Raw genomic sequence first — 26,060 nt, forward strand, 5'->3', positions numbered from 1 at the left:
GGATTGATTGGCAAGATCTGGCCCAAGATTTGATTGGCAAGGTCGGGGAAGATTACTCTGATTGGCCAAGCTACCAAGTTACCGCGCGGGGATTGGCTTTCAGGACAATAAAGGCGGAACCAGGCGGGGAAGCTTCAGTCTTGGCATTCGGAAACGTAGCAGGAGTCGGTCGTTGGAGCCGTGTCTGTGTTGGTGAGTAATAGCGGGTGAAGGCGGCCAAAGGTGGGCAGAGCGCTTGGCACCCGAGTCTTTACCCGCCTCGTGTGGGGAAACTATTTTCCTGTTGCACGTGGCTAAGGGCTTCACAAAATTGCCCCTTTGCTTAACTGGCACTCACATCCGGGTTCTTCTTCTGGCCGCCTTGTGAGCGCGTGGGCCAATGAGAGTCACTTCTCAGTGCGCTCCACCTATTAAGTCGCTCAGAGCATCCTGGGACACGTAGTAATCCTTTCTAGATTTCCCTCACCACGCGGGAGGGTAAGTGGTGTTCTGCGTTCGCTTTGTTTTCCAAACTGTGGACCCCTTTTCCCTTCTCCCTATTTACCTGACTTCCTTCTGGAAGGAAGATCCGCGAGCAACCCGTTAAGCCCGCGTTCGGACAAAGGATTTTTAGAAACCCAGGGCTGAAGGTACCTTTTTCTTTTCAGTCCTGCCGCGGCACCTTGCTACATGGCAGTTCCCGAGGCCCGCCCCAACCACACGATTTATATCAACAACCTCAATGAGAAGATCAAGAAGGACGGTGAGTTCTCAGCGGACTGCAGACTTCAGGCTATCTCACACGAGCGGGCCCCTCGTTTATCCTCAGCATCCACTTCTCTTCCTCTGCCATCTCTTCTAGACAAAATATTAGAGTTAACCCCTCCGTCTTTGCACATGTTGCTTTCTTTGGCTTTAATACTACCCAAGTTCATTTTACACTCTGTCTATTTACTTGGTCACTGTCGCTCATCCTTAAAGGTTTCAGCTCACAGTACTCCTCCCCCTGGAGGTCTTCCCCATCTGCTTTCCCCTCAAGAGAAGCCTGTCTGATTTCCCATAGGCCTCATCCCCCCACCCTGCAAAGTCCTGGTGGTTCTGGTCTGTCATGGGTTTGTCTATTCACTGGCCTGTGAGGGCAAGAACTGGGACTGGCTCGGTCAGTGTCGTGTTTTCAGTGATCAGCTCACAATGAAAATGTTTAATTTCAGACTTTTCACAACAATCCTTCAAGAAGTAGGTATTTTTCCAATTTCTCAGATTAGGACACTGAGATTCAGGGGTGATGTGACTTGCCCAAGGTCACACAGCAAAGTAAAGTGGTTCAGGTCACCAGTGTGGAATTCTGCTTAAGAATCTGTTTCTTAGCATCAGACATATTTTTTTTCATTTCCTTTAGCAAGTCATTATCTTTATTGAACTATATTTACTATTTTAAAAGCTGGGCAAAATCATAATAATTTCTTTGTATGGATGTTTTGGGGATTACATTAGCTAAGACTCCATGTGGTGCTTTTTTTGTTTTTGTTTTTTAAAGTTTTATTTATCTTTAGAGAGGGGAAGGGAAAAAGGGAGAGGAACATCCATGTGCAAGAGATACATAGATCCGTTGTGTCTTGCGCGCCCCCTACTGGGGACCTGGCCCACAACCCAGACATGTGCCCTGAGTGGGAATCGGGATGGGCGACCCTTTGGTTCACAGGCGTGCCCTCGATCCACTGAGCCACACCAGCCAGGGCAGGGTACTTTTGTATGGTATCCAGCAATTAGGGCTGGATAAATGTTAGGTCTGACTGTCACCTCAAGAAAACTGTGAGAAGAACCAAAGAAGCTTTTCGGATTAAGTTCAAGGTTACTGACAAACTTGCTGTTGAAAACAAAATAAGACATGTAAATTGTCCATGTGCTTTTAGAGCAACTTGCTCAGGCAGTACTTTTTGGTGCTGGGGACACATTGGTGACTGGGGTAGTTCTGGTCCCACCGTCATGGAGCCACAAGTCCAGTGGGGATGAGAGACCTGCTAGGAGACAGCGATAAACCAGAGTAGCCAGGGGAAGCACAGGGCTGAGATTGGGCACTGAGAAAGAGGGAGTAACTGAGTTTCACAGAAAAGGAGATAGTTTGGAAAAGATTTCCTGGTAGAGGAAGCAGTACAGTTGACCCTTCAACAACGCAGGGTAGGGGCGTCAACCACCTACGCAGTAGAAAATCCACATATAACCTACGTTGGTCCTTTATATAGTATTTATGTTGCAATGAGGGAGAAGAATGTTCCTAACCTGGACCAGCATATGCAAATGTGTAGGGCAGCAATTTTTCAACCAGTGTGCTGGAAGAATTTTTAAAACATGCAATAGTTGACTATTTAGTCAGGGGCACTGGTCTCTTTTTTCATAGATTGTCAAATAAAAAAAATGACAACAGCCAACACAACAATAGCTGTCTGGTGTGAATGAATCAAAGTTATACATATTTTTTTGGTGTCAGATTGGCAAAAAATATATTCTTTGGTGTGCCACAGAATTGTAGTAATTAGTTTATGTGTGCCATGAGACGGAAAGAGTTGAAGATCGCTGGTCTAGGGACAAGAGTCCTGGACATTCTGGGAACTACAGGTAACTGTGTGTGTGCCTGAGGCCTACTGCTGGCCTGTGACTTACAGAGAAGATTCCAGTGAGCAGTGTACTGGTGGCTCTTGGGGCCTATGGGCCGGGTGAGACCTTAGGCTCTGTCCTGAGGTCAAGGGGAGCCAGGCAAGGAACTCAGTTGTGAAAGATCTTCCCAGCAATGGCGGGAGGGGGCTAGATGGGCAGATGTGGAGAGGTCCAGGGCCCAGGGAGGCAACTGAGGCCCAAACTGGGTTCATGGGGATGGAGAATGGAAGGAAACAAAACCCAGAAATGTCATCAGAAACTTTTTGGTAAATTGCTTCAAAACACTTTTGCTTCCCCTCTATTCCTCCTGCCCCCTGCATTTTCTTTTCTTCCCTCACCTTGTATGTTTTTCACCAAGTATCTTCAGCTCAGATACCCTCTTTGCATATGATTGGTACTCCGTTCCTGCTGTAAAGTAAGGTAGTTTGCTAGTGAGGTGTGGTGATTCTAGGTTTAGATGCACTTGGGTCCGTCCCAGTCCTGACTCTGTAGGGTCTTCCCAGAATCCTTAGGACACTCCTGGGTCAGTAACAAATTCTCTGAAAACCCACTTACACGTTAGCCAAATTGGGACAGTTAAAGTTGCTACCTCATGGGGTGGTTGTAAGGATTTAGTGACCTCTTTTTTTGTTTTGTTTTATAAAATCAAGAGGTTTTATTTAAAAAAAAAAAAATCTGGAGTTTTTGCCCTGGCTGGTGTGGCTCAGTGAATTGAGTGCCAGCCTGTGAATCAAAGGGTCATTAGATCAGTTCCCAGTCAGGACACATGCCTGGCTTGTGGGCCAGGTCTCCAGTTGGTGGCGCTCAAGAGGCAACCACACATTGATGTTTCTCTCCCTCTCTTTCTCCCTCCCTCCTCTGTCTAAAAAGAAATAAATACAATATTTTAAAAAATGTGGAGTTTTTACTTGCTAAAAAAGAGACCACAGGCCCAAAATGAAGTCATTAGTGACTTTTCCCATAAAACAATGGTGTCTTTATTCATGCAAATATTTTTGGAGAAGTTTGTGTGCTGCAGTCTGAACTGAGCATGGAGATACTTGGTGAACAAATGCTTCTCTTCAAAAAACAAGCTAGACAACATGTAAACAAAGGTGATGTCAGCAGGCCGAAGATGCCAGGAAGGAGAGCAAGTAGGGGATGAGGAGGGGAGTGACATGACTTTAGACAGTGTTTAGGGAAGGCCTTTGAGACCTGGGTGACTAGAAGGAGACAGCTGTGTGGACATTAGGAGAAAGGTGTTGCCGGTAGAGAGAGTGGCCAGTGCAAAGATCCTGAGGCATAATTGGTATGATGGGCTAGGTAAGGATTAGGAGGCCAGTGTGGCTGAAGATACCTCAGGGAAGTGGAGTGTGGGGAGAAGCGAGGTTGGAGGAGTTGGCTGGAGCCACATTGCACAGGCCCAGTCCAGGTGCTGTAAGGAAAAGAACTGTCCGGGTGCCCTTTGTACGTGTGACCTGTGTTCCCCACTGCAGAGCTGAAGAAGTCCCTGTATGCCATCTTCTCCCAGTTTGGCCAGATCTTGGATATCCTGGTGTCACGGAGCCTGAAGATGAGGGGCCAGGCCTTTGTCATCTTTAAGGAGGTCAGCAGTGCCACCAATGCCCTGCGCTCCATGCAGGGCTTCCCGTTCTACGACAAGCCCATGGTGAGCACGGTGGGTGTGGAGGATGCGTGCGTGCCCTTGTGTGCGAGCTGCTGCAGGAGACTGGATGGGCCTGTGCCTCCTGTTACCTGTAATGTAGTCCCAGAAGGACAGGAGTTTCTCGTGGCTGTTCTTAGCACTTACTGTTCACTGTACTGGCATAGGGGGACACGCAGTGACTAAGGAAGCCCCCAGCCCTGCCCCCTCAGACCCACAAAGCTGTGAGAGAGACAAGCCTGCCACCAGATGGCGACAGCCCAGGGTGGGGGGTTAGGGCTGGGATGCAGAAGTGCATAGAGCTGGGCAAACTCAGTGGGGACACCACACCCAGGCTGGGGGTTCAGGGAACGCTTCTGGGTGAGGTGAGACCTGAAGGAGAAGAGTTAGCTGGGGGAGAAGAGGGAGAAAGAGTGTTACGCAGATGGTCCGTGTGGACTAAGGCCCAGAGATAACCAAGAACATATGTAATTGAGGAAGTGAGTCAAGTTCATTTGCCTGGAGTGAAGGGCCAGTGAGAGGTAGGGGGGAGGGCATGGCCTGGAGAGCATGTCCAAAGTCAGGCTAAGGGGCTAGAGTTTGTCCTGAAAGTGGACTTGACTTCAAGGGTGCTGTGGAGCCATAGAAGGGTTTAGGGAGATGTAGATTGGGTAGAGTGGATTGGAGGAGGGAATTTAGGGTCCCGATTTGAAGGAGAGGCTGGGGCAGGCTCTGAGGTGGGAGGGGCTGGGCTGCAACTAGGGCTGAAACCCTGGAATGGGACAAAGGGGGTGGGTTGCAGATGTTCCAAGGCCAAACAGACAGCCAAGGGAGCTGCAGTCTTGGAGGTAAGGAGTGGTTTGAAGTCCCTGCCCTGAGCTGCAGTTCCTGCCAGATCACTGGCAGGCATCTCTGGTTCTTCGGGCCCTTTCTTTAATAGATGTTGAAATGTGCCTCCCTGAACCAATTTCCTTGGGGAGGTGACAGCAAAGCATCAGTGCCTGCAGGTGTCAGGCAGGTGACCTCAGTGGGTGAGTGTGGGCCCTGGGCCCCGGGGCAGCAGAGCAGCCTCGAGCCCTCTCATCCCCATTGATTTGACTCCTCTCTGTTGCCACCTCTGGGTCTGTAGGCCCAGGGTTGCCACATCTTCCAGTGACCTTTCTGGAGTTGATAGGAATTAGCTCTTGAGGTTTAAAAAGCATGAATCTTTTTTTTTTTAAGATTTTATTTATTTATTTTTAGAGAGGGGATGGGAGGGAGAAAGACGGAGAGAAACATTGATGGTGAGAAACATCAATCAGTTGCTCCCAGGTCGTATGCACTGTGACCAGGAATCAAACGCTTTGTGGAACAACTCCCAACCAACTGAGCCATACTGGTCAGAGCTAATAAACCATAAATCTTTCTGTGTTGACCTTCCCCCAGCTTTATTCCCAAGTCACTGCTTGAACCATATTGAGCACCTAGGCATGTGTGAGTTTTGTCAGGGAGTCCTGTCAACTCTACTTTTAAAACACCCACCAGCTGCCTATGTCTCACCCCTCCCCTGCTACCAGTCTGGTCCCAGCCACCACCTTTCCTTGTCAGTACCCGCTGGTCCTCCTGCTTCAGCCCCTGCTCCCCACAGGTGGTTCACCATCCGTACGGTGGCCACAGTGCTCCTTGTGAAACACTCCCCTGCTTAAAACAGCTCCTGGCTTTCTCAGGAAAAGACAAAGTCCTCCCCATGGTCCTCAGGGTCCTTGTCGCTTCTGTGACCATATGTCTTTCCTCCTCCTCATCCACGTTGGCTGCCTTGCTCTGCTTGAATACCCCATGCAAACCCTAGCTCTTTGGTGGCTGTTTCCTCTGCTAGAATGCTCGTTCCCTAGCTGTCTGCAAGGCTCCCTCTCTCCTATCCTCTGTCTTTACCCTGTTGTCACCTCATTGAGGCCTTTCCTGGACACCCTGTCTGAAAAGTTTCATACTTAATGTCTCTCCAGTTCACTTCGTAATCTTTTTCTTCGCCTCCCCACTGAAGAACCTCCGTGAGGGCAGGGCTGTCCGAGTGTCCACAAACAGCTGAGTGGATGAAGTTTAGATTGGGAGACTAAATGCAGGGGTGACTGGAAACCCGCTATTGAGTGCTCTTATCCTGGCTTGTTGCCTGGTGCTTCCACCTTGGGCCTGATGCTCAGGGCTGTCCCATCTTCCCTTCAAAATTTTAACAGCCCACTAACTGAATGCTAATTAGCCATGTGTCGGGCGGGTACTGTGCAGATCACTTTAAAGGAGTCCTCATAGTCATTCTTTGAAGTGGGAAATACGACAACCTCACCTTACAGATGTTGAAGCCCAGTGATTTTAATGTCTGTCACTGAGCTCCCAGTAAGGTCTGCTTTTGCACCCAAGCAATTGGCTCTGAAATCCACTCTGAACCCTTCGGCTCTCTCCTGGCAGCGCATCCAGTATGCCAAGACTGACTCGGATATCATTGCCAAGATGAAGGGTACCTTCGTGGAGCGGGACCGTAAGCGGGAGAAGAGGAAGCCCAAGAGCCAGGAGACCCCAGCAGCCAAGAAGGCCGTGCAGGGTGGGGCAGCCACCCCCGTAGTGGGAGCTGTGCCAGGCCCTGTCCCGGTAAGCTAGGACCCTCTCATCACCAGGCACTTCTCTGCTACGTGGCCGGGCTGTGCAGTAGGGTGGGGAGGGGGTCTCTGCTTGGCGATTCACACACCTCCGCCTTCTATTTCCTTATGTAGATTGGGTGCCTGTCCTTGCCTGCCAGACAGACTTTTCTTAAGATCTTTCTTTCTCTGTGTCTCAGTCTTGGTTTCTCTCACCTTGACCTTGATGTTGGCTCTCTGTGTAGAAAATTCAGGAAGCTACTTAACCAACAGTTAGGATTAATAAGTGAACTTAATTTATTAGCAGGGTTGCTAGGTATAATGTCAATATGGAAAAAATAAGTTTTTTCTACATGTTAGCCACACACAAGTAGACTTCAAACTGAAAAATAGCTGAGGAGTCAATCCAACAAAAGGTGTGAGCACCCCGCCCCCGCACCCCTTTACTCTGAAACTGTAGAACTCAGCTGAGAGAAACTGGAGACAGCTCCGCAGCGGCCTGAGAAACTTCCCCACTGTTGAGATGTCAGTTCTTCCCAGGCTGATGAAAAGTCGACACAATTCCAGTCAGACCCCCAGCAGGAGTTATGGGGACACTGACATCTGTTTCTCTGTCTGTGGAAAGGCAAAGCAAGGGGGGGGTGGGGGGGCGGGCTGCTACAGTGGTCAGGATGGTGTGGAATTGGCATACGAGCAGGAGGGTGGACCAGTGGGCCAGAAGAGAGTCCAGACACAGCTCTGCACACGTGCTTACTCAACAAATGATGAAGCTAACACTGCAGTCTGGTGGCCAAAGGGCATTTTTTTCCTAGTAAATGATGCTGGACCAGTTGGATATCTGTAAGGGGAAAAATTAGCTCTACCTCGACTAGATACAAGTTAATTTGAGATGAATCATAGACCTGAGTGTGACCGCTAGAACAATAAATGTCGTAAAAGAAAACCGGAAAATGTCTTCATGGCCTTGGGTGAGGGCATGGAAAGTAGGAGTGTTCTGTAAACGGGATACAGAAGCGTGTAGTACAAAAGAAGAGATGGGTGAATTGTATCCACCCTGGTCTCCAAGTCTCTGGGCTCGCTGAATTCTTGCACATGACTGATGCCACCTCACACATTGGCATCAGGAATGGTGTCTGGGTTACTGTCCAGCTTCCCCACCCTTACCATGTCTCCACTCTGCGCCCAGCTTTCTGTCCACCTTTGACTATTCAGGTGTGATTCTCGCTCTGGCCTCCCTGTCCCCTCAGTGTGTGTGCTGTGTGCCACTGAGCTGTCTCCCCTTCCCCTCGCTGCCACCCTCTCATTTTCTTTCTGAACCTGCCTTGATCTGCCCTGTCCATCTCTGCTTTTCTTTCTTTTTTTTTTTTTTTGAAGATTTCATTTATTTATTTTTAGACAGAAGGGAGGGTGGGAAACATCAGTGTGTGGTTGCCTCTTGTGCGCCCCCCACTGGGGACCTGGCCTGCAACCCAGGCATGTGCCCTGACTGGGAATTGAAACAGCAAACCTTTGGTTCGCAGGCTGGCTGGCACTCAGTCCACTGAGCCTCACCAGCCAGGGCCCACCTCCCTTTCTGTTGTTTCTTTTTTTCTCTGTAGGTCTCTGGATCCATTTCTTTAGCTTTACCTCAAAATTTATTTTTAGAAGCAGAAATATAGCATTCTCATTATAGTGTTTATTTCTACTCTTTTTAGTTAGCAATTGTTAATAACTTGAAGTTTTCCAGTTTTTCTCCCACCCATATTTGTAAACAAAGTTAGGTCATACTGGCTAATTTTTATATATTAATTTTTTTTTGAACTTTCTGATCTGATGTCCTCCATGACTCTGGGTCTGTTCTGCTCTGTTTCTCTTGGTATCCTTTGTCTGGGCCTTTCTCCCTGTGTCTCACACCTGGGTTTCCTCTAATAACCTCTTTTCTGTGCCTCCTTGTGACTCTGAAAGCACATCGCCTTCCACTTGCCGGCCGCCCCACTCAGTCCAGCACTCGCTGTCTTCGCAGGGCATGCCACCGATGACGCAGGCACCCCGCATCATGCACCACATGCCGGGCCAGCCTCCCTACATGCCGCCCCCTGGCATGATCCCACCTCCAGGCCTCGCACCTGGCCAGATCCCACCTGGGGCCATGCCGCCACAGCAACTTATGCCAGGACAGATGCCACCTGCTCAGCCTGTGAGTATCTAGTCCCCCTGGGATCTCATAAATAGTTGGAACATGGGAATCGAAGGGGACTGGTTGGGGCACTGTTTTAGGTGGGTGGTCTGGGCAGGCCTTCCTCAGGAGGTGCTACTGGGCGATAAAGATGAGGTCCTGGGGCAGCAAGTGATTGGCATGTTTGTTGGCGGAGCTTTGGAAGGTCAAGGTGAGGCTGGACCAGAGGCCAGCACCTAGATTCACATTCACTGAACTTCAGCCAAGCAACCGTTTCTGGGTATAGCAGTGCTGTTACGTGGCTCACAGTCCAGAGGGGGCAGAGTGGGGAAAGACAGGCAGCAACACAGGGCGGAGGGTTAGGAAGGAATCAAGCAGGGTTGCAGGGGGAAGACAGGAAGGCCGCAGATCCTCTTCTGGGCTCATGGGCTCCTATTTCTTTCCCACAGCTTTCAGAAAACCCACCAAATCACATTTTGTTCCTCACCAATCTGCCAGAGGAGACCAATGAGCTTATGCTCTCCATGCTTTTCAACCAGTAAGTGGGGCTGGGGCCAGAGGGTGATGGCCAGGAGGTGGTACCATGGGGACAGGCCTCAGAATTCTGCTGGTAGGGCCTGGCTCCTGCTAAGGCTTTGCAGGCAAAAAAAGGAGGAGGCTGAGGCCAGTCCCCACAGCCCATGGGGTGTGGAGGTGACGAGGCTGGGGGTCAGCAGTGGCCAGGGCATATGTGGCCATCCTCTACCTTCATGGGGGTAGGGGTAGAGAGGCTCTGGCCTCATCTTTCTGGTCTGTAGGATGCAAAATACACGTAAAAGAAGGCTTACATGACCTCATCGAACACTGGCCAGACTGGCAAAGTCAGCACACTGGAACAGCAAGTGTGGGAGACGGAGAGGTTTGAGCCCCGTACGCTGCTGATGGCACACACACCCTGTGGGCATTGTGCGGGGTCCCTGTTCACTGCTTAGTGAATTGGGTGTGCTTTCGCCTGCTTGTTCTGCTTCGGATTGTATATCCTAAAGAGATAGTTTTTGAATACAAAATGTGTTTATGGGGATGGTTGCCTGCTCACCTTGATTCAGGTGCTTTAGTGCTGCTTCCTTCTGGAGGAGCATCCTCTGTCAGCCTTGCTGTTCCTCCTGGAGGCTGACAGGACAGTGGAGCAGCCAACACACAAAACTGCCATCTGTGCACGGCTGACAACGGTGGTGATTTTACAGCGTCCTGGGCTTTCACACCCATGAAGTAGGAACCGGGGCTCTGTACTAGGTGCTCTTGTGTTCCTCTTCTCTTCTGGGGAGTGAAGAAGGAGGTCCTTCATGAGTGGCATGTTGTCATGGGGAGGTGGTTATTACCAGAAAGGCACTAAAGAAGTTGTTAATACGAGCCCCGAAGGGGTGTAGAGGGCGCTTTCCTCTCAGTGGTCATGGTGGAGGATTGCTCTGGGTCCGGGGAGAAGTCAAAGGGTGACGCTCACTGTGGTGGCTGTGCTGCAGTTAGAAGGAACAGGGCACACCTCGGGCATGGCATCATAGTACTGAGAGGAGATTTAGAGAAACTGGATAAAACTACGAGGTTTGCCCAGAAAGTATCCAGCCATTTAATACGAAAAATAGTGGCATTTATGGAAGAAGATTCAAGAAACATTGTACACAGGACAATGACACCTCAGTCCCCTTCAAAGTAGGCACCTTGGGACCTCACACAGTTCTCCCAGTCGCCGTCAGCTGCCCCATATTATTTTCCTGAACCTCACCCAACAGTCTGAAGTCTCCCCACTTTCAAAGGTGATTTTAGTTTTGGGAAAAGCCAGAAGTCGCAGGGCACCAAATCTGGGCTGTAGTGGGGCTGATTCACCTGGGGGATTTGATCTTTCGCCAAAAGACTGCACTAGCTGTGATACATGAGCGTGTGTGTTGTTATGATGAAGCTGCCAATCACCAGTTGCCCGTAGCTGTGGCCTTTTGAATCATCTGAATAGTTTCCACAGAGGGATGTTCAAGCTTAATGCATAATTTGATGCAGATTTGTTGCTCTACTCAGTCATTTTGAATGCAACAGCCACACAGTACACATGCTCATTCAATGCTGTCTACCATCCCCACTGACTAGAGCAGTGAAGTCATCATTGTTCACGCTGCACATTACAGTCCATTCTCCTTGGCTGCCAAGTTACATCGATGTTTTGCAAATAGTTCTTGTTATATTAACAATGGCTGGACTTTATCCAGACAGACCTTGTAGTACCATATATTTGCCACGTCCACAGAACAAAGCATATTTTGTAAGAACACTGATGGAAAAAAGGATACCCAGTCAAGATGAGGATGGTTTCCTAACGATTAGGGAAGGTACTAGAGAATGAGAAGAGGGAAATGAAACAGCAGATTCTAAAAGTCAGGGTAGTGATTATTTCTGGAGTGTAGAGGTAGGTGGGTTACAGTTGGGGGAGTAGGTGGTGGGGAGAGCAGTGTTTGGTGGCTTGATCTAGGTTATGGTTTGTGGATGTTTGTGTTAAAACTTCTCATTAAGTAATATGTTCATATTGTATGCACTTGTTTCTATTAGGGTTTCTCAACTTAGCAGTGTATACATCTTGGGCCAGGTGATTCTTTGTTATTGTGGTCATCTTCTGCATTGTAGGATGTTTAGCAAACGTCCTGGCCTCTGTCTGCCAGATGCCACAATGTTAGAGGGAAATGCTGACTCTAAATCTTCGTGGTCTGTCCTCTTCTTTCAGGTTCCCTGGCTTCAAGGAGGTCCGGCTGGTCCCTGGGCGGCACGACATTGCCTTTGTGGAGTTTGACAATGAGGTTCAGGCAGGGGCAGCTCGTGACGCCCTACAGGGCTTCAAGATCACCCAGAACAATGCCATGAAGATCTCTTTTGCCAAGAAGTAGCGCCTTTTCCCCATGCCTGCCCCCTACCCCCTATTTGGGACCTCCCCTCTTCCCCTGGGCTTGGCCCCCTGAAGGTAAGTCCCCCTTTGGGGCCTTCTTGGAGCCGCATGTGTGAGTGAGTGGTCACACAGCATTGTACCCAGAGTCTGTCCCCAGACATTGCACCTGGCGCTGTTAGGTTGGAATTAAAGTGTTTTTTGGATGTTTGATTTTCTACAACCATTTGTTGTTTTTATTTTCTTGTCCTCTATGGTACTCTTTTCTGCATATCAGAATACCCGGAATTTTTGAACCTCTCAACCTTGGGAAAACAGTATGTAGTAATATTGTCCAAGCTGAAGCCACATTTACTACTTTGGCAGATTTCTATTTTCTCTTAATCAGCACTCAGGGTAGCAGAGTGAAACCCAGGCTGCCGTGTGCAGTCGGGCCGGTTCTCTGTTACACAAGGATAACCTCGAATGGCACACCATTCACTTCGTGGACTTGTATGTTCATTCCAATAATTGTCTAACGTGATAGAGTGTTAAGGAAGAGGTTTCTCTTCACTGTTTTCTAATCTTCACAAAAGTGCCTTCTGTTACAGCAACAATCCCATAGCAACCATTCTAGGGAGAAGGAGGGGGATTGGGTGGTCATGAAATCATTGGATGGGTAGTAGGAATGGTACCCTGGATTTGGGACACTTGAGTTCAGGTTTGTAACCCCTGATTGAGCTTTAATCTAGAGTTCAGGAAGATGCCGCTGCTGCTAACAGGAGGTCCAAACTGATTTGATCACACATGGGAAGGTACTGACCAGACACTAGTACGAGGAGAGTGGCCACTTCAGTCACAGCTGACCTGTTGCCTGCCACTGCCAATCAGAAGACCCTAATTCATCTTCAGTGCTTTAGCTGCAGAGGAGCCTGGGGAATGCAGTTTTGGTCTAGATAATTGTTTCCAGCTGAATCTATGGATGAGGGTAGATGGAATGGGGGACCTTCCTTAGCTAGCTATCTGTCACACACCTAATCTGGAGAATTTTATATTACTTAAGACCTTTTCTCATACCATATGTATGGGAAAATTAGATTGTTTGCCAGAAAATTAACCACGAAAAAATAAATACTGTAAGACATAGTGTTACAGCACTGGCTGATGTGGCTGAATGGATTGAGTCCTGGCCTACGAACCAAAGGGTTGCTGTTTCGATTCCCAGTCAGGGCACATGCTTGGGTTGCAGGCCAGGTCCCCAGTAGGGGGCGTGTGAAAGGCAACCACACACTGATGTTTCTCCTTCCCTTCCCCTCTTTAAAAATAAAATTAAAAAAAAAACTCCCCCAAACCATGACTGTTTCACTCTGTTACAGACTGGATGCTTTTTCCTGCCAAGCCTAAACATAAGCCTATCCCTGCTCTGCTCTTCATTAAAAGAGGAACATTGGTGAAATGATGAGACGTGTAGCACCAAATGCAGACTTTTTCCCTGTGAGATCCAAAATATTGGAAGGAGGAAGAGGTTGCCCTTTTCACTAAAATACATGGTGTTGCATATGGCAGGTGTAAACATCTTACCCACTACGCTGGTGGTGAGGGCAGCAGATCTTGGTCTCTGCTGTCTGCATAGGGAACTCCCTAGCCGTTCCCTCATCCACTCAGAGTCATTTTCTTCCTGTGTAAAGGAAAATCTATATCAATAGTGTGGTCTTGCTTGTACTGTCACTCCTCCCCGCATACACCCCCACTGCCAGGCACTTAGCAGGCACTCAGTAAATTCAGCAGATACTTGCTGAGTAACTTTTATATGCTAACTATTGTTCTTGCATACGATATGCAGTGGTGAATAGACAAGCTAATTTCAAATACTGTGTTCTGATACAAGCGAAACTGATTCTGTGGAGTGATGAGAGGGTAAGGCTGGGCAGCTTATTGGGTGATGCAGAAAGACCCTTCAGAGGAATTGACATTTGAGTAGAGCTGTTTAACATGCTCATGGTACTTGGTGCTGGGTGTGGTTATGTAGAGATGGCTTAAATGCCCCTTTATGAGTTCTTCCCCTCCCCAAACCTGCGTGTGTTCATTCTCTCCCCTTGCCCAAAATTTGGACTTGCTGTCCTAAAGGCAAGAATGCCTAGGGAAAGAGGTGGATCTCAGCATGTGGCGCTCTCTTTGAAGCAGTTTTAGAGGCGGGACTTGAATTCAAACCCTCCACTTTCTCATTCTGACTTTGGGCAACTGAACTCTGAGCTCAGTGTGGGCCTGGAACCAAATCCAGCCGCTCCACTTCTGGCTCTGTAACCTTGCACAACTTCCTTAAGGCTCTGTGCTTCCATTTCCACATAAAATGGGATTATGCTAGCCCCTCTTGAGGTGATGCAAAGGATTCATTTGAGTTAATAAAATAAAAATACATAATAAAAATGATGACTGCTCTATACGTAATGATTAGCTTTTATTATCCCTATTTTATAGATGAGAAGGGTGAGGTTCCAAGAGGAGAATATAGCTTAGCCCAGGTCACTCAGTCAGGAAGTGGCTGGTGAGGATAAATAGTGTTCATCGCAGGGTATCACCTAGCCTGAGGTCCAACATATAACATTCACTCAGTACTTGAGAGCTGGGGCTATTCCTGGCATTCAAAGGGCTGCCTGTTCTGTCCCCCAGCACAGGAAATACCAAGCCAGGTAACCGAGAAGGTGGAATTGAACATCAGCCTGCCTGTCTGGGCCTCACTAATTTTTGAGGGGGTAGCTGTCACTTGGAGTGGCCTGGGCAGCTTTGGTTCTATCTGGGCACTTCCTTGGGTGGGCAGCCCTCACCCTATCCTTGAAATGGTTCAGGCTGGGTAGCAACCTCTATGTGGTGTGGGCAAAATATGGGACTGGTTTAGGGCGGGGACAAGACTGAGAACACAGGTTTCCTTGTATTGCTGGAGAGAGGGAGGGCAGGAGGAAATTGGAGACCCCATTCCTGCCTCAGTCACTGCTGTTCACAGTCCATGATGACTTGGTCCAGGTTGTTCCTCGGTGTCATCTTGCTGTCTGCCTTACTAGGGCCTAGTATGGGGGGCCACCCCATGCCGAAGCTTGCTGACCGGAAGCTGTGTGCTGATGAGGAATGCAGCCGTAAGAGTTGGGGGCTGGGGGAGCTGGGGGCTTGGGTTGCCAGCCTGTGTGGAGGATGCTGTCATCCCTGTCTATTCTTCTCCAGACCCCATCTCCATGGCTGTGGCCCTTCAGGACTACGTGGCCCCCGACTGCCGTTTCCTGACCATACATAGGGGCCAAGTTGTGTATGTCTTCTCCAAGCTGAAGGGCCGAGGTCGGCTCTTCTGGGGAGGCAGTGTGAGTCTTGGGAGAACAGAAGAGGAAAGGGTACGGGTAGGGTGGGAGTACACCCTAATCTTCCACCTAAAGGGAAAATTAGGGTGAACTGAAATAGAGTTTGGGGTGGTAATTGTGATCTGTTTTCACTTTGTTGAGCAATAATTATAGGGCACCCCCTATGGTACCTAGTTCTGTTTTAGACACCGAAGACACAATATCGAATAATCCCTTTTATTCTAATGGAAAAAGACAAGCCATCAAAGATATCAGCAAATGTGCTGCTTTGAAAATTAATGTAGCGTGACTGGGTGACTTCATCAGGCGGTCAGAGAGGCCTCCGAACAAGTAATGTTAAGCTGAGATCTAATTGACAAGGATGAGCCAGCCTTGTGGAGATTAGGGAGAAGAGCTAGTTTTAAAGGTCTAAGGCAGGCAGGAGCTTGCTATCTTCCGAGACCCTGGCTTTTAACCCTTTTCCCCCTAGGTTCAGGGAGATTACTATGGAGACCTGGCTGCTCGCCTGGGCTTTTTCCCCAGTAGCATTGTACGGGAGGACCAGATCCTGAAACCTGGCAAAATCGATGTGAAGACAGATGTGAGTGTGTGGGGGGTGGTAGGGATGTGGAGGCAGGACCCTTGGGTTTGGTGGTGGGCAAAGAGGCTCCTACCCTTGGCTCCCTGGCAGCCTAGCTGTGTGCATTGGGACAAGTTCTCTGCCTCAGTTTTCTCATCTGCAAAATGGGGCGTGATTTCCAAGTTTTGTTGCAGTTGAGAGGTGTAAGATTCGAGGGCTCTGGGCTATTTTGCTAGCATTTATGTGGCCAAACCTGGCCCCTGCAGCTGCAATCTTTGCTAAAGCCAGCTAGGTTCTTTGTGGTGTGACCGCTGGTTTTGGCTCCGTTTTCCCTTTCTCTTTTCCAGAAATGGGATTTCTACTGTCAGTGAACTCAGCCTAACGCTGTCCCTGCTGTTTATTTTTTCTCCCAGCTTTATGCAAATACACAGCCAAATGCAAACTGCAAGTCTCTGTGGTCTTTGTGGTGGGGATCTATAAAGGAAATGGGTCTCGAGGTACCTGAATCTAGCCAATCAACCCACAGACGGCGGAAACGTCAATGGTTGCTAGGCAGAATTTCACTGACTAAAAGCCCTTTGCTTTTAACCTACCTGGGTTCCTGAGGTGGGCTCCTAAATTTGGATATTGCACACAAGCGAGTGGGAAGACGCAATAATCTGAACAGCACAGTAGGGGATTGTGATGTCTAGAAGACCAAAGGAAGACAGTGGAACTATTGGGAATGAGCCAGCTGGATCATGAGGAAGACAAATCATGGAGCAGAAATTTTCATGGAAGATTATCTGCAGAGGGAGGTGGGAGGTTGTTAAATTGAGCCTATCATCCCAATTTTCATCCATCCTGCCTTTGAGGTCAGAAATCGCACTTGCTAGGCTCTTCATCAATTCTGCTCATACCTCCTTTCTTTGCATCCGTATCCCCGCCCCCAGGTCCACTATTACCCAATGCGGGTGTCTACTCTGTCTCCGGACTCCTGACAAAATCCGTTTCTCTGCTCGGCTAAGTGTCTCTGCACTGCCCCTTCCCACTTGCTCCGCCAGTCGCCCATCTTGGTCCCACCCCTTTCTACTGGTCCCCTCACACCGCCAATCTGCGCCTTTTGTCCCACCCCCTGGCCACCGAGTCCGCCAATCCCTGCCTTTGAGAAGCGTGCCCGGGTATCCTGCAGGCCTAGCGGGTAGTGCCAGGGACGGGTGGAGGCGGAAGTGGCGGCACCGGGCCCCGAGAGTAGGAAGGAGCCGGGGCTGCAGCCGGAGTGGAGCGGCTGCTAGCTGAGGAGCAGGCGCGGCCTCGGCGCCATATTGCGGCCCTAAGCGGCCGTGACCGAGTCATGGCCGAAACCTATGGTGAGGGTGGTGGGTCGAAGCTGGGGTGTGGGGTCTGGTGTCTGGGCCCAGGAAGGATGCGGCCTGTGGAAATGGGGCGGGACTTTATGCCAGGGGGCGGGGTCTGGTATAAAGTCTGGTGGGGTAGGGCCTGGTGGATGCTGGGAGGGGCTTAGAGAGTCTGATGCTGGAGTTAATCGATTTTAGTGGAGACTGAGGGTCTGGTTGTGGGTTTAATAGTTTGGGGCGGGATTTGAAGGAGTCAGTCATGATGGATCAGGGTAGGCATTGAGGAAGAGGGTGGGCCTTAATATGTTGGGGTGGAGCCTGCGTGGATGGGGCGGGGCTGCCTGAATGGCAGGACTGGAATTTTATGGGCTGAGGGACTCTGGGACTGCTCTGGCTTGAGAGGTCTGGAATAGGGTTGGGAATTAGTTGTCCTTGAATTAGAGGGTGGGACTAGTGGCCACGGCAAGAGGTTGGGTTTAAGCTTGAGAATTGGAACAGGGCCTTGGATAGAGGGAGGTGAAGGAGGAATTTAGAATTGGAAAATCATGATGGATGGATAGGAGTCGGGAGGACAGGGTGCAGTAGAAAGAGCACTGGTTTAGCAGTCAGAGGGAGCTACATTCATTTGTTCATTCAGAAAATAGGGGAAAACATAGGGAATAAATGCAAAGACCCTGAGGTGGGAACTAGCTTGTCATCTTCAGGGAGTAGACTGAAAGCAGAGGCTAGAGTGGAGTAAATGAGTCAGAGAGTGGTAGGAGGTGAAGTTGTGAGGGGCAAGGACAAGATTGTAGTCCTTTTTTTATTTTTAAAATTATTTTATTGTTCAATTATAGTTGTCTGCATTTACTCCTCTTGTAGTCCTTGAAAAAAGGTCTTAGCAATGTATAGCTAAGATCTTGGACTTGAGCCAGTTGGCCTGGGTTTGAATCCCAGCTCTGCCTAGCTATGGGGCCTTGGGCAAGTCAGTTAACTTTTCTGGCCTCAGTTTCCTCATCTGGGAAATGAGGATAATAATCAGTGCATCTCCCTCATAGAGTTTTCCTGAGGATTAAGTGAGCTATTGATGTAGGTAAAGAACTTTAGAACTATGGCTGGTAAATTGTAAGCATGTCTAAGAATTATCTGTTACTGTTTGTTACCCACTGCTTTGTTTCTGCCTGTGTCCGTTCTTCTCCCTGTAACTCTGATGGCCTCTTGGTTTCTGTATTTTCTCTTGTATCTTTCTCTTTGCCTGGGTTTTCCTGATTTTGGCTCCATTTGCTCAGACTTCCTCTTCAAATTCCTGGTGATTGGCAGTGCAGGAACTGGCAAATCATGTCTTCTTCATCAGTTCATTGAGAATAAATGTGAGTGTCTGGGAGTGGTCCTGGGAGCACTGAACAGTGGGCATTGGCATGGTGTGGGCAAGCGGGCAGCAGTTGGGGAGTGCAGGGGCAGGGCTGGCTGTAGGTACAACTCCAGTGCTGATCCTTGCCACAGTGTATGCTCTATGCCAGATCCTCCTTGAGCCTCGGTCACCCCAGCAATGAGAATGGGGTTGTATATGTTGAGGAGGCCTTGGAGGACAGGGAATCCTCTGAGCCTCTGTACTGCCTCTTTTTGCCCTCCCGCTCCCAGTCAAACAGGACTCCAACCACACGATCGGTGTGGAATTCGGATCTCGGGTAGTCAATGTGGGAGGGAAGACTGTGAAACTACAGATTTGGGACACAGCTGGCCAGGAGCGGTTTCGGTAAGTAGGCTGGGCTTTCAAGGAGAGAGAGGGTCGAGGGGAGGGAGGAAAGAGGATGGGAAAAGGGAGAGAGAGGTGTTCAGAGACACTTGGAGACCGAACAGTGGGAGCAAGGAGACACTGAGAGAGGAGGCAAGGCAGAGGGAGAGAGACAGAAACTGAGTAGCAGGTACTTACATCCAAAGAAAGAAGGAGTCTTGGAGAGAGTATATCAGAGACAGAAAGAGGAAAAGAGACTGAGAAAGAAGCATAATGAAGAGTGAGAGAGCCAGGGAGAGACCAACAGGCCACAGAGAGTCTGTAGTAGTTAGACCCACATGGCTGGGGGGATGGAGGGAGACTTGTGCCCAGGGAGATACCATGTCTGAAGAGAAAGACACACTTGGGGTGGGCATGAGAATGTAGAGATGGAAAGAGAGTGACTAAAACAGAAAGAGAATGGAACACTTGAAAAAGAAGGAGACACAAAGACTGGGAGAGATAAAGAAAAAGACAAGGAAACGGAGAACAGAGACAGGGAGAAGCGGACAGGTGTAGCAGAGAGATGGACACATCTTTCTGTGTTGGTCGGGGGAGAGAGAAATGAGTAGGGCTTAGTGCACATGTCTTCATGGAATGTCTTCCATGAAGAATGTCTTCAGGAAATGTCTGAAGAAAAGGTTATAGACACATAGAAACCCTGAGTCTGAGAAACAAACAGACAGAGAAGAATAAGGTAATATAATCCTTGAAGAAGAGCTGCTAAGTTAATAGTCATGTGACAGTTTACTTTGTTAGGTGCACAGAGGCCAAAGACAGGGAGAGGGCAAAGGAAGGACAGGTGTTTGCCATGAACTGGGTTTGCAGTAAGTGCTCATTAAATGCTTGTGGAATGATTGCATGAGTTCCAGAGGGACCCAGGCTGGTGACACAGGGAGATGCAAAGAGTTGGCCACACTGGGAAGGGGCCACACAGCAGGAGAGAGACAAGCAGATGTAGTTGCATAGCATCTGGGCAGGACTGGACAAAGAGGAGATGACCAAAAGTGTTGAATGAATGAATGAGTGATTGGGAAAGCATGAGTGAGCATGAGAGAGCCAGAGTCAAACAGAGAAATAGAGATTTAAAGACACACACACAGACCAATAAAGAAATACAGAAAGACAGGTACACAAAGGTAGGGAGAGACTCGGAGGCAGACAGAGAACTAAGTGAGATGGAGATTGAGAGAGTCAGAGACTGCGAGGTAGAGAGGCACTGTAGTGAGATCATACCACGCCAGGTTTGGGGGGACGGGCCAGCAGTGAAGGGGGGCCTTCGAACCACCAGTCTCTCTCCGCAGAGGGGGGCAGTCTTGGGACAGACCCCAGCCTCCGGGGTGACTGGGTCCTCCTGGCCCCACAGGTCAGTGACACGGAGTTACTACCGAGGGGCAGCCGGAGCCCTGCTGGTGTATGACATTACCAGGTGGGTGTGTGAAATGGGTGGGGTGGGGCGGGGCCAGGGCTGCCCTCTCCTGTGCCCACCTCCCTCTTTTTTCCTTCTCCACAGCCGGGAAACTTACAACTCACTGGCTGCCTGGCTGACTGATGCCCGCACGCTGGCCAGCCCCAACATTGTGGTCATCCTTTGTGGTAACAAGAAGGACCTGGACCCTGAGCGTGAGGTCACTTTCCTGGAGGCCTCCCGCTTTGCCCAGGAGAATGGTGAGAGCCATATGGTGGGCTTGCAGGGATGGAGGGCAATCCACTGGGTCCATGGGCCTCCTGGCTGTCCATGGCTATGCCCAGCAGGGAAATGTGGAGGGTTAGAGGTGTGTGTTCAAATGCGCACCATGTGACTGCTCTGGTCCTCAGTTTCCTCTTCTAGAAAGTGGGGCTCACAATGTTTCTGTCTCTCATCCTGCGTGATGGGTAAGGGACGTGTTTCATGGAAAGCCTTCAGCATCATTTGGATGGAGCAGGTACTTGATAATGATGGCTGCTAAGAAGGTTTCAACCACTGTGGTGAGGTGCAGGGTATTGGTGTTAAGGTAGAGACTGCAAATTCTAATGGTCCTAAGGGACAGGCACATTTTGTGAATAAAGGAGATGGGATGGGGTTGACCCCAGGTTAGCAGGCACCGGCATTAAGGGAGTGAACAAGACTCACCGTCATGTTAAAAGGTATGCAAGTAGAATCTGTTTGAAAACGTCATGTTGGCCAAGTGTCTGCCGGGTGTAGGGTCTGTCTATGTTCTTCATTAGTTACCCCCAGGTTTAGAGGAGGTTTTGCCCTCAGAAAGGTGTAGGTTTTGATCCTGCCTTTTAACTTACTCTGAGGCCTTGTCACATGACTGATGGGTGGACTTTGGTGGACCTACGCCTTGCTGGTTGGTGCTGAGGGCACAGCGATGAAGATAGTCTTTGGCCCAGCTCTCAGTCCAGTGGAAAATAGGTGGGCAGGCCCATCTCCAGACAGCGACAGCCCAGAGGGGTCAGGGCTGGCTGGGGGAGACACAGGAGCCAGTGAGAGCCCTGAGGAGGCACCTGACCTATTCCAGGAGGTCAGGGAGGACTTTCTGGAGGAGGAGGTGTGTAAGCTGAGCTATGAAGGAAGAGTTAGGTGGGGAGAAGGGCATTCATGGCAGAGGAATGTTGCCTACAAAGGCAGGGAATGAAGGCCAAGGTGGCATATTTGAGGAACAGAATGAGAGGCAGCAGGTTATGGTTGGAGTGGAGGATGGAGACATTCTGAGGCCCTGACCTTCTGAGTGTTTGCCCCCAGAGCTAATGTTCCTGGAAACTAGTGCTCTCACAGGGGAGAACGTGGAAGAGGCTTTCCTGAAGTGTGCCCGCACTATCCTGAACAAGATTGACTCAGGTGAGGCCCGGACTGACGGGAGTGGGAATGGAAGGCAGGAGCTAGAGATTTCCAAGGGGCCAGTCCTGACCTCTCCCCTCTTGCCTAGGTGAGCTCGACCCTGAGAGGATGGGCTCAGGCATTCAGTACGGTGATGCCTCCCTTCGCCAGCTGCGGCAGCCACGGAGTGCCCAGGCTGTGGCCCCTCAGCCCTGTGGCTGCTGAGACCTGTGGAGCCAGGTGGGATACTGGGGACTCAGGGACTGCAGGGGTGGTCTCCTGGTAAGGGGGAATATGGAGCAGCGACAGAGAGAAAAGGAAAGATGACAAGAGAAACAGGGAGAAAGAAAATTGCAAAAACACTTGAGTTAAAGCCACAGGAAGTCCTTTCCATCCCGCAGCTAGTTCTCTGTCCTGGATCTCTGATCCTCCCATTCATACTTTATCAAATATTTATTGAGCATCTACTGTGTGCCAGGCCCTGTTCAAGTCACAAGTGAAACAGACAAAAGTACCTGCCTTCATGGAGGAGACAGACAAACAAATACATAAGTAAATTATATAGTTGTTAGGGAGATAAAAGCTTTGCAGGGCAAGGAGGGGTGGGGAGGTGGAGGAATGGAATTTTGGACAGGATATGAGGTAAGGCCTCACTGATAAGGTGACATTTGAGCAAAGACTCAAAGGAGCTAAGGGAGGGGGTTATATAGGAGCCTGGGGGAAGAGTGTTCTAGGCAGAATGAACAGCCAGTGCAAAGGCCCTGAGGCAGGGTCATGCCTCGAATGGGTGAGGAAGACCAAGGAGGCTGGAGGCTAATATGAGTGGAGTAGAGTATGTGTGTACACGTGTGTGTTGAGGGGGTGGTACAGCAGGAGATGAGGCCAGGAGTAGAGGCAAGAAGATCAATTAGGGCCTTCTGGGCCACAGGGAGGACTCTGGCTTAAACACTGGGTGGGATGGGAGCCATAGGAGGGCTCTGAGCAGAGGAGGGATGGGATCTGATTCAGGTGTTCACAGGGTCCCTCTGACTGCATGTAGTAGGTTACTGTGGGGGTGAGGGGTGGTTGCTGGGAGACCAGAGAGGAGGCTACTGCAAAGTCAAGGTGAGAGACAATGGTAGACAGGACTACAGTGGAGGCAGAGGAAGTGTTGAGATGTCGATAAGTTCTGTGTCCTTCCTATTCTCTTTGGCCAGTCTTGTCCCCTCTCAATGTAGCCACTGGACCTTTCTAAAGCACATCCGATCCTGTCCCTCCCCTGCTTAAAACTATTCGTGGCTCCCAGGGTCCATGGGATGCAGCTGAGGCTCCTCAGCCCGATGTTTGACTCTGCGGGACTGGCCCCTGCCACCCTTACCTGTCTAAACTTGTATCTCTCCCCACCTCTCAGGTCATTGCAGCCACAGTGAAGCTCTTTCTATTTCCCTGGGTCTTTGCTCATTCTGTTCCCTCTGCCAGGAACACCCTTCCTTCCCTCTCTTTCCTGTTAACCTCCTCCCCCTCTTCAGAACCCCTTGTTTGTTTCAAACTTTTTTACAGGCTTATAAGATCCTACAGGATTTGATCCCATCCTTACCTCTCTGGGGATGTGAATATCTTCCCAGTTCTCCCCTCTGTCCTTCATGTCCACTTCCCTTCACAGCCACTGGCAGCTGCAGAGTGGCTGTGGGGGAAAGGGGTTATACTGGAATATGCTTTGAGGCAGGAATGAGTATGGAATTTGAGAGAGAGAAGTCCAGGGTGAGTTCTTCGGGCAGTGCTCTTTTTCACTTCCATGCTTTTCCATCTGCTGTGCCTCCGCTGGGTGCCCCTGGCCTCCTGCCTCCTTTCTTACGCCAACTCCCACTCATCATCTGGTCTCTGCTACTATGACTCCTGCTGCAAGAACTTTTATCCCAAACGGGGTCACTCCTTCTTGCTGGTGGTCTCACAACTTATCATTTGTCCAGTGTTTGTCTTCTCCATCTGAGAAGAAAAGGAGGTGACAGGTCAGAGTCCAGAGCCAGACTGTCTGCCTTTAAACTCCTGCTCTGTCACTTGCAGCTAGGTGACTCTGGGCAAATCATTTAACCTTGCTGGGCCTTGGTTTCCTCAGTAACAGTACCTGCCTTCTGTGGCTGTTGAGAAGATAAATACTTAGTTTATGTAAAGTGCTTAGAACAGGGACTGACACTGGTAAAGACTCATAAACAAGGGCTGTTTATTATTTTTCTTCTTTTTATCCACTTAAAGACTCTGGCTGTGCAGAAATGGATGAGTGTGTACTCTTCAACTCCAGGGCTTAGCACAGGGTCTGTTTCAGGGTTCGCCTCCAGGGAATCAAATATAAGATGATGCTTTTTCAAACTTTGTTGACTGCCAACTGCAGGAAGAAATATGTGTTCATCTTATATGGTCACACACATATAAAACTGATACATGTTTTCCTAGCACTAATATTCTTTTTAAAAAATTGGGGGGATATTCACGTTAGATAAATAGAGACATTTTAAAGTGTATCATTGAGTGGCATTTAGTACTTTCATAAGACTGTGCAACCACCACCTCCGCATCGTTCCAGAACATTTCATTGCCTCAAGAGGAAACCTCACACCTATTAAGCAGTCCTTCCTTATTTCCCCCAGCCTCTGGCACCTGCTCATCTGCTTTCTATTTCCAAGGACCAATATTATTACATATGATGAACTCTGATATTTTCTTTGTATTCCATTTAATTCTTTTTCAATAAAAGATTTGTCAAGGCCCACCAAACTGATTTCCTACCCCACTAATTCAGTGATGCACATTGGAATCACCCAGAAAGCTTTAAAAGCTGCTGAAGCCTGGGCCTCACCCCAGAGATTCTGAAGTAATTTCAGGATTTCTGGAAGCTCCCAGGTAATGCTATCTGCAGCAAAGCAAGAACCACTAACAATGTGCCTCCTGAGTTTGGAAAACCCTGGGATGAAACCTGGACCCAGTGTGATCCAGGACTATAGAAGGACATAGAGATTCAAAGGTGGGGATATGATATTTCGACTCAAGGAGACAGCTCTCTGAGGGAAACAATCAGGGAGAAACCCTCAAGAGAGAGTGCCACAAATTACATGTAGATAAGAAGTAGAAAGATAGGCAGATAATGTAGAAACTCGGGGGAAGAAGAAAGGTATGGCGAGACACAGATAGGAGGGCAGAAGGATACCCAGGAATGAGACAGACAGACAGGCTGGACAGAGCCAGGATATTTCCAGTTCACCTTACACTTTTCTTTCAGCTCACCTGTTCTCCAGGACCAGCCCTGTCCTTCCAGCTGGGGTCCAGACCCAGGCCCTTGGAGGCTGAGCTTCTCACCTGCCCTGGCCCCACAGAAGCTGCCCGGACACCTCTCCCCTTTCCCTTGCCTGGTGGGGCCTGGCTGAGGGGCAAGACTGAGCCACAGGGGAAGGGGGAATCCGTACCTGCTGCTGCTTCCTGTGTCTTGGCTACCCCCTGTCCTCCTTGAACTCCTAACCATTCTCAAAGAGTTCCCAAAGCCTGAGACCAGGGCCATTTGGCCCCAGCTCCCCTGGCCCTGCCATTGTGAGTACAAGTTATTTATTACCTGGAGGCCTGTCCCCCCACCCCGTCCCCCATAAAGCATTGTTTATACCTGTGTCTTGGCCTCCATCATGTTGGGGTGGCCAGGAGCGAGGGGAGGCAGAAGAGGTACCTGATAGAAGAATATCAAGTGTCCTGATGTTCGGAGCCATGTTTCTGGGTAGGACATGGTGTGGAGGTACATGCTGACTCCATGACTCAGGTGCCTGTTGTAGAGGGAATCTGTACACATTTTGTGACTGTGTGTGCTGCAGGTCCGTGTATGTATCACTGATGTCCCTGTGCTTGTGCCATGATTAATGGTATCTGCAGGCATGTGTGTGCTTGTGTGTACAACACTGTTTGTGATAACTGTGTCTTCAGTATTGTATTCATGAGGCTGGTGTTGCTCTGGACACCAAACAACATGAATAAGAATTCAGGCCTGTGGGTAATACCTATGCAGGTCTAATGCCTGAATATCCCAGGCAGGGTCTTGACTTGTGTGTATGCGTGTGCATGTATGCCCCTGAGGTCTCAGAGTTTTGATGTGAATTTGGCTCCTTTGATACACCTGTGGGTGACCATGAACCCTTTCTGTGTGTGTCCCTGAGCACTGTGTGGGCCTTTGTGCAACCTGGACTCTCGTGCATACTGGAGTCCGGCATGTTATCTTTCTGTGTGTGGGTGAACCTCAAACACCAAACGCTCTGCTGAGATAGGTGAAGTCCCCTCCGGACACTCCCAACTGCTCTGTCACCTCCAAGTCAGCCTTCACCCACACCCAGGAGGCCTGAGTCTCTGCTCAGCCT

General features: G+C 49.5%; 3 protein-coding genes across 5 annotated transcripts; all 3 read left to right on the forward strand.

The window, feature by feature from the left end:
* Positions 1 to 162: 162 nt before the first annotated feature.
* Positions 163 to 12,132, forward strand: SNRPA (small nuclear ribonucleoprotein polypeptide A; the record flags this gene model as incomplete). Its single annotated transcript, XM_024577694.3, is given in 7 exon segments — positions 163 to 192; positions 648 to 742; positions 4,110 to 4,282; positions 6,695 to 6,874; positions 8,864 to 9,037; positions 9,466 to 9,554; positions 11,760 to 12,132. Coding segments are annotated over 7 exon segments (901 nt in total), but the record flags the coding sequence as incomplete, so codon positions are not given.
* A 122-nt stretch (positions 12,133 to 12,254) lies between these two features.
* Positions 12,255 to 16,248, forward strand: MIA (MIA SH3 domain containing). Its single transcript, XM_024577620.3, has 4 exons — positions 12,255 to 15,025; positions 15,111 to 15,244; positions 15,711 to 15,821; positions 16,148 to 16,248. The coding sequence occupies exons 1-4, from the start codon at positions 14,899 to 14,901 to the stop codon at positions 16,169 to 16,171; spliced, it is 396 nt and encodes a 131-aa protein (XP_024433388.1). The 5' UTR covers positions 12,255 to 14,898; the 3' UTR covers positions 16,172 to 16,248.
* Positions 16,249 to 16,947: 699 nt separating this feature from the next.
* RAB4B (RAB4B, member RAS oncogene family) lies at positions 16,948 to 25,326 on the forward strand. Of its 3 annotated transcripts, XM_024577618.4 has the most exons (8): positions 16,962 to 17,149; positions 18,406 to 18,486; positions 18,758 to 18,872; positions 20,257 to 20,319; positions 20,404 to 20,558; positions 21,619 to 21,714; positions 21,803 to 21,933; positions 24,947 to 25,326. In XM_024577618.4, exons 1-7 carry the CDS (start codon positions 17,134 to 17,136, stop codon positions 21,916 to 21,918), a joined length of 642 nt encoding a protein of 213 aa, XP_024433386.1. In that variant the 5' UTR covers positions 16,962 to 17,133; the 3' UTR covers positions 21,919 to 21,933; positions 24,947 to 25,326. The 3 variants fall into 3 exon arrangements, with proteins under 3 accessions (XP_045041370.1, XP_045041369.1, XP_024433386.1); XM_045185435.3 differs by lacking the exons at positions 21,803 to 21,933; positions 24,947 to 25,326 and adding an exon at positions 20,709 to 20,815 and having other exon boundaries at positions 16,948 to 17,149; XM_045185434.3 differs by lacking the exon at positions 18,406 to 18,486 and having other exon boundaries at positions 16,959 to 17,149.
* The last annotated feature ends 734 nt before the right edge of the window (positions 25,327 to 26,060 follow it).

The sequence above is a fragment of the Desmodus rotundus genome, chromosome 12 (assembly GCF_022682495.2).
Source record: "Desmodus rotundus isolate HL8 chromosome 12, HLdesRot8A.1, whole genome shotgun sequence".
NCBI classification, from domain to species: domain Eukaryota; kingdom Metazoa; phylum Chordata; class Mammalia; order Chiroptera; family Phyllostomidae; genus Desmodus; species Desmodus rotundus.

Bases quoted from the DNA above. Each gene is read 5' to 3' on its own strand.
- MIA (XM_024577620.3), top strand. From the start codon at position 14,899: ATGATGACTTGGTCCAGGTTGTTCCTCGGTGTCATCTTGCTGTCTGCC. The intron at 15,245-15,710 runs GTGAGTCTTGGG...TTTTCCCCCTAG, and splicing joins GGCTCTTCTGGGGAGGCAGT to GTTCAGGGAGATTACTATGG. The intron at 15,822-16,147 runs GTGAGTGTGTGG...TCTCTTTTCCAG, and splicing joins AAATCGATGTGAAGACAGAT to AAATGGGATTTCTACTGTCA.
- RAB4B (XM_024577618.4), top strand. The intron at 18,487-18,757 runs GTGAGTGTCTGG...TCCCGCTCCCAG, and splicing joins TCAGTTCATTGAGAATAAAT to TCAAACAGGACTCCAACCAC. The intron at 21,715-21,802 runs GTGAGGCCCGGA...CCTCTTGCCTAG, and splicing joins CCTGAACAAGATTGACTCAG to GTGAGCTCGACCCTGAGAGG.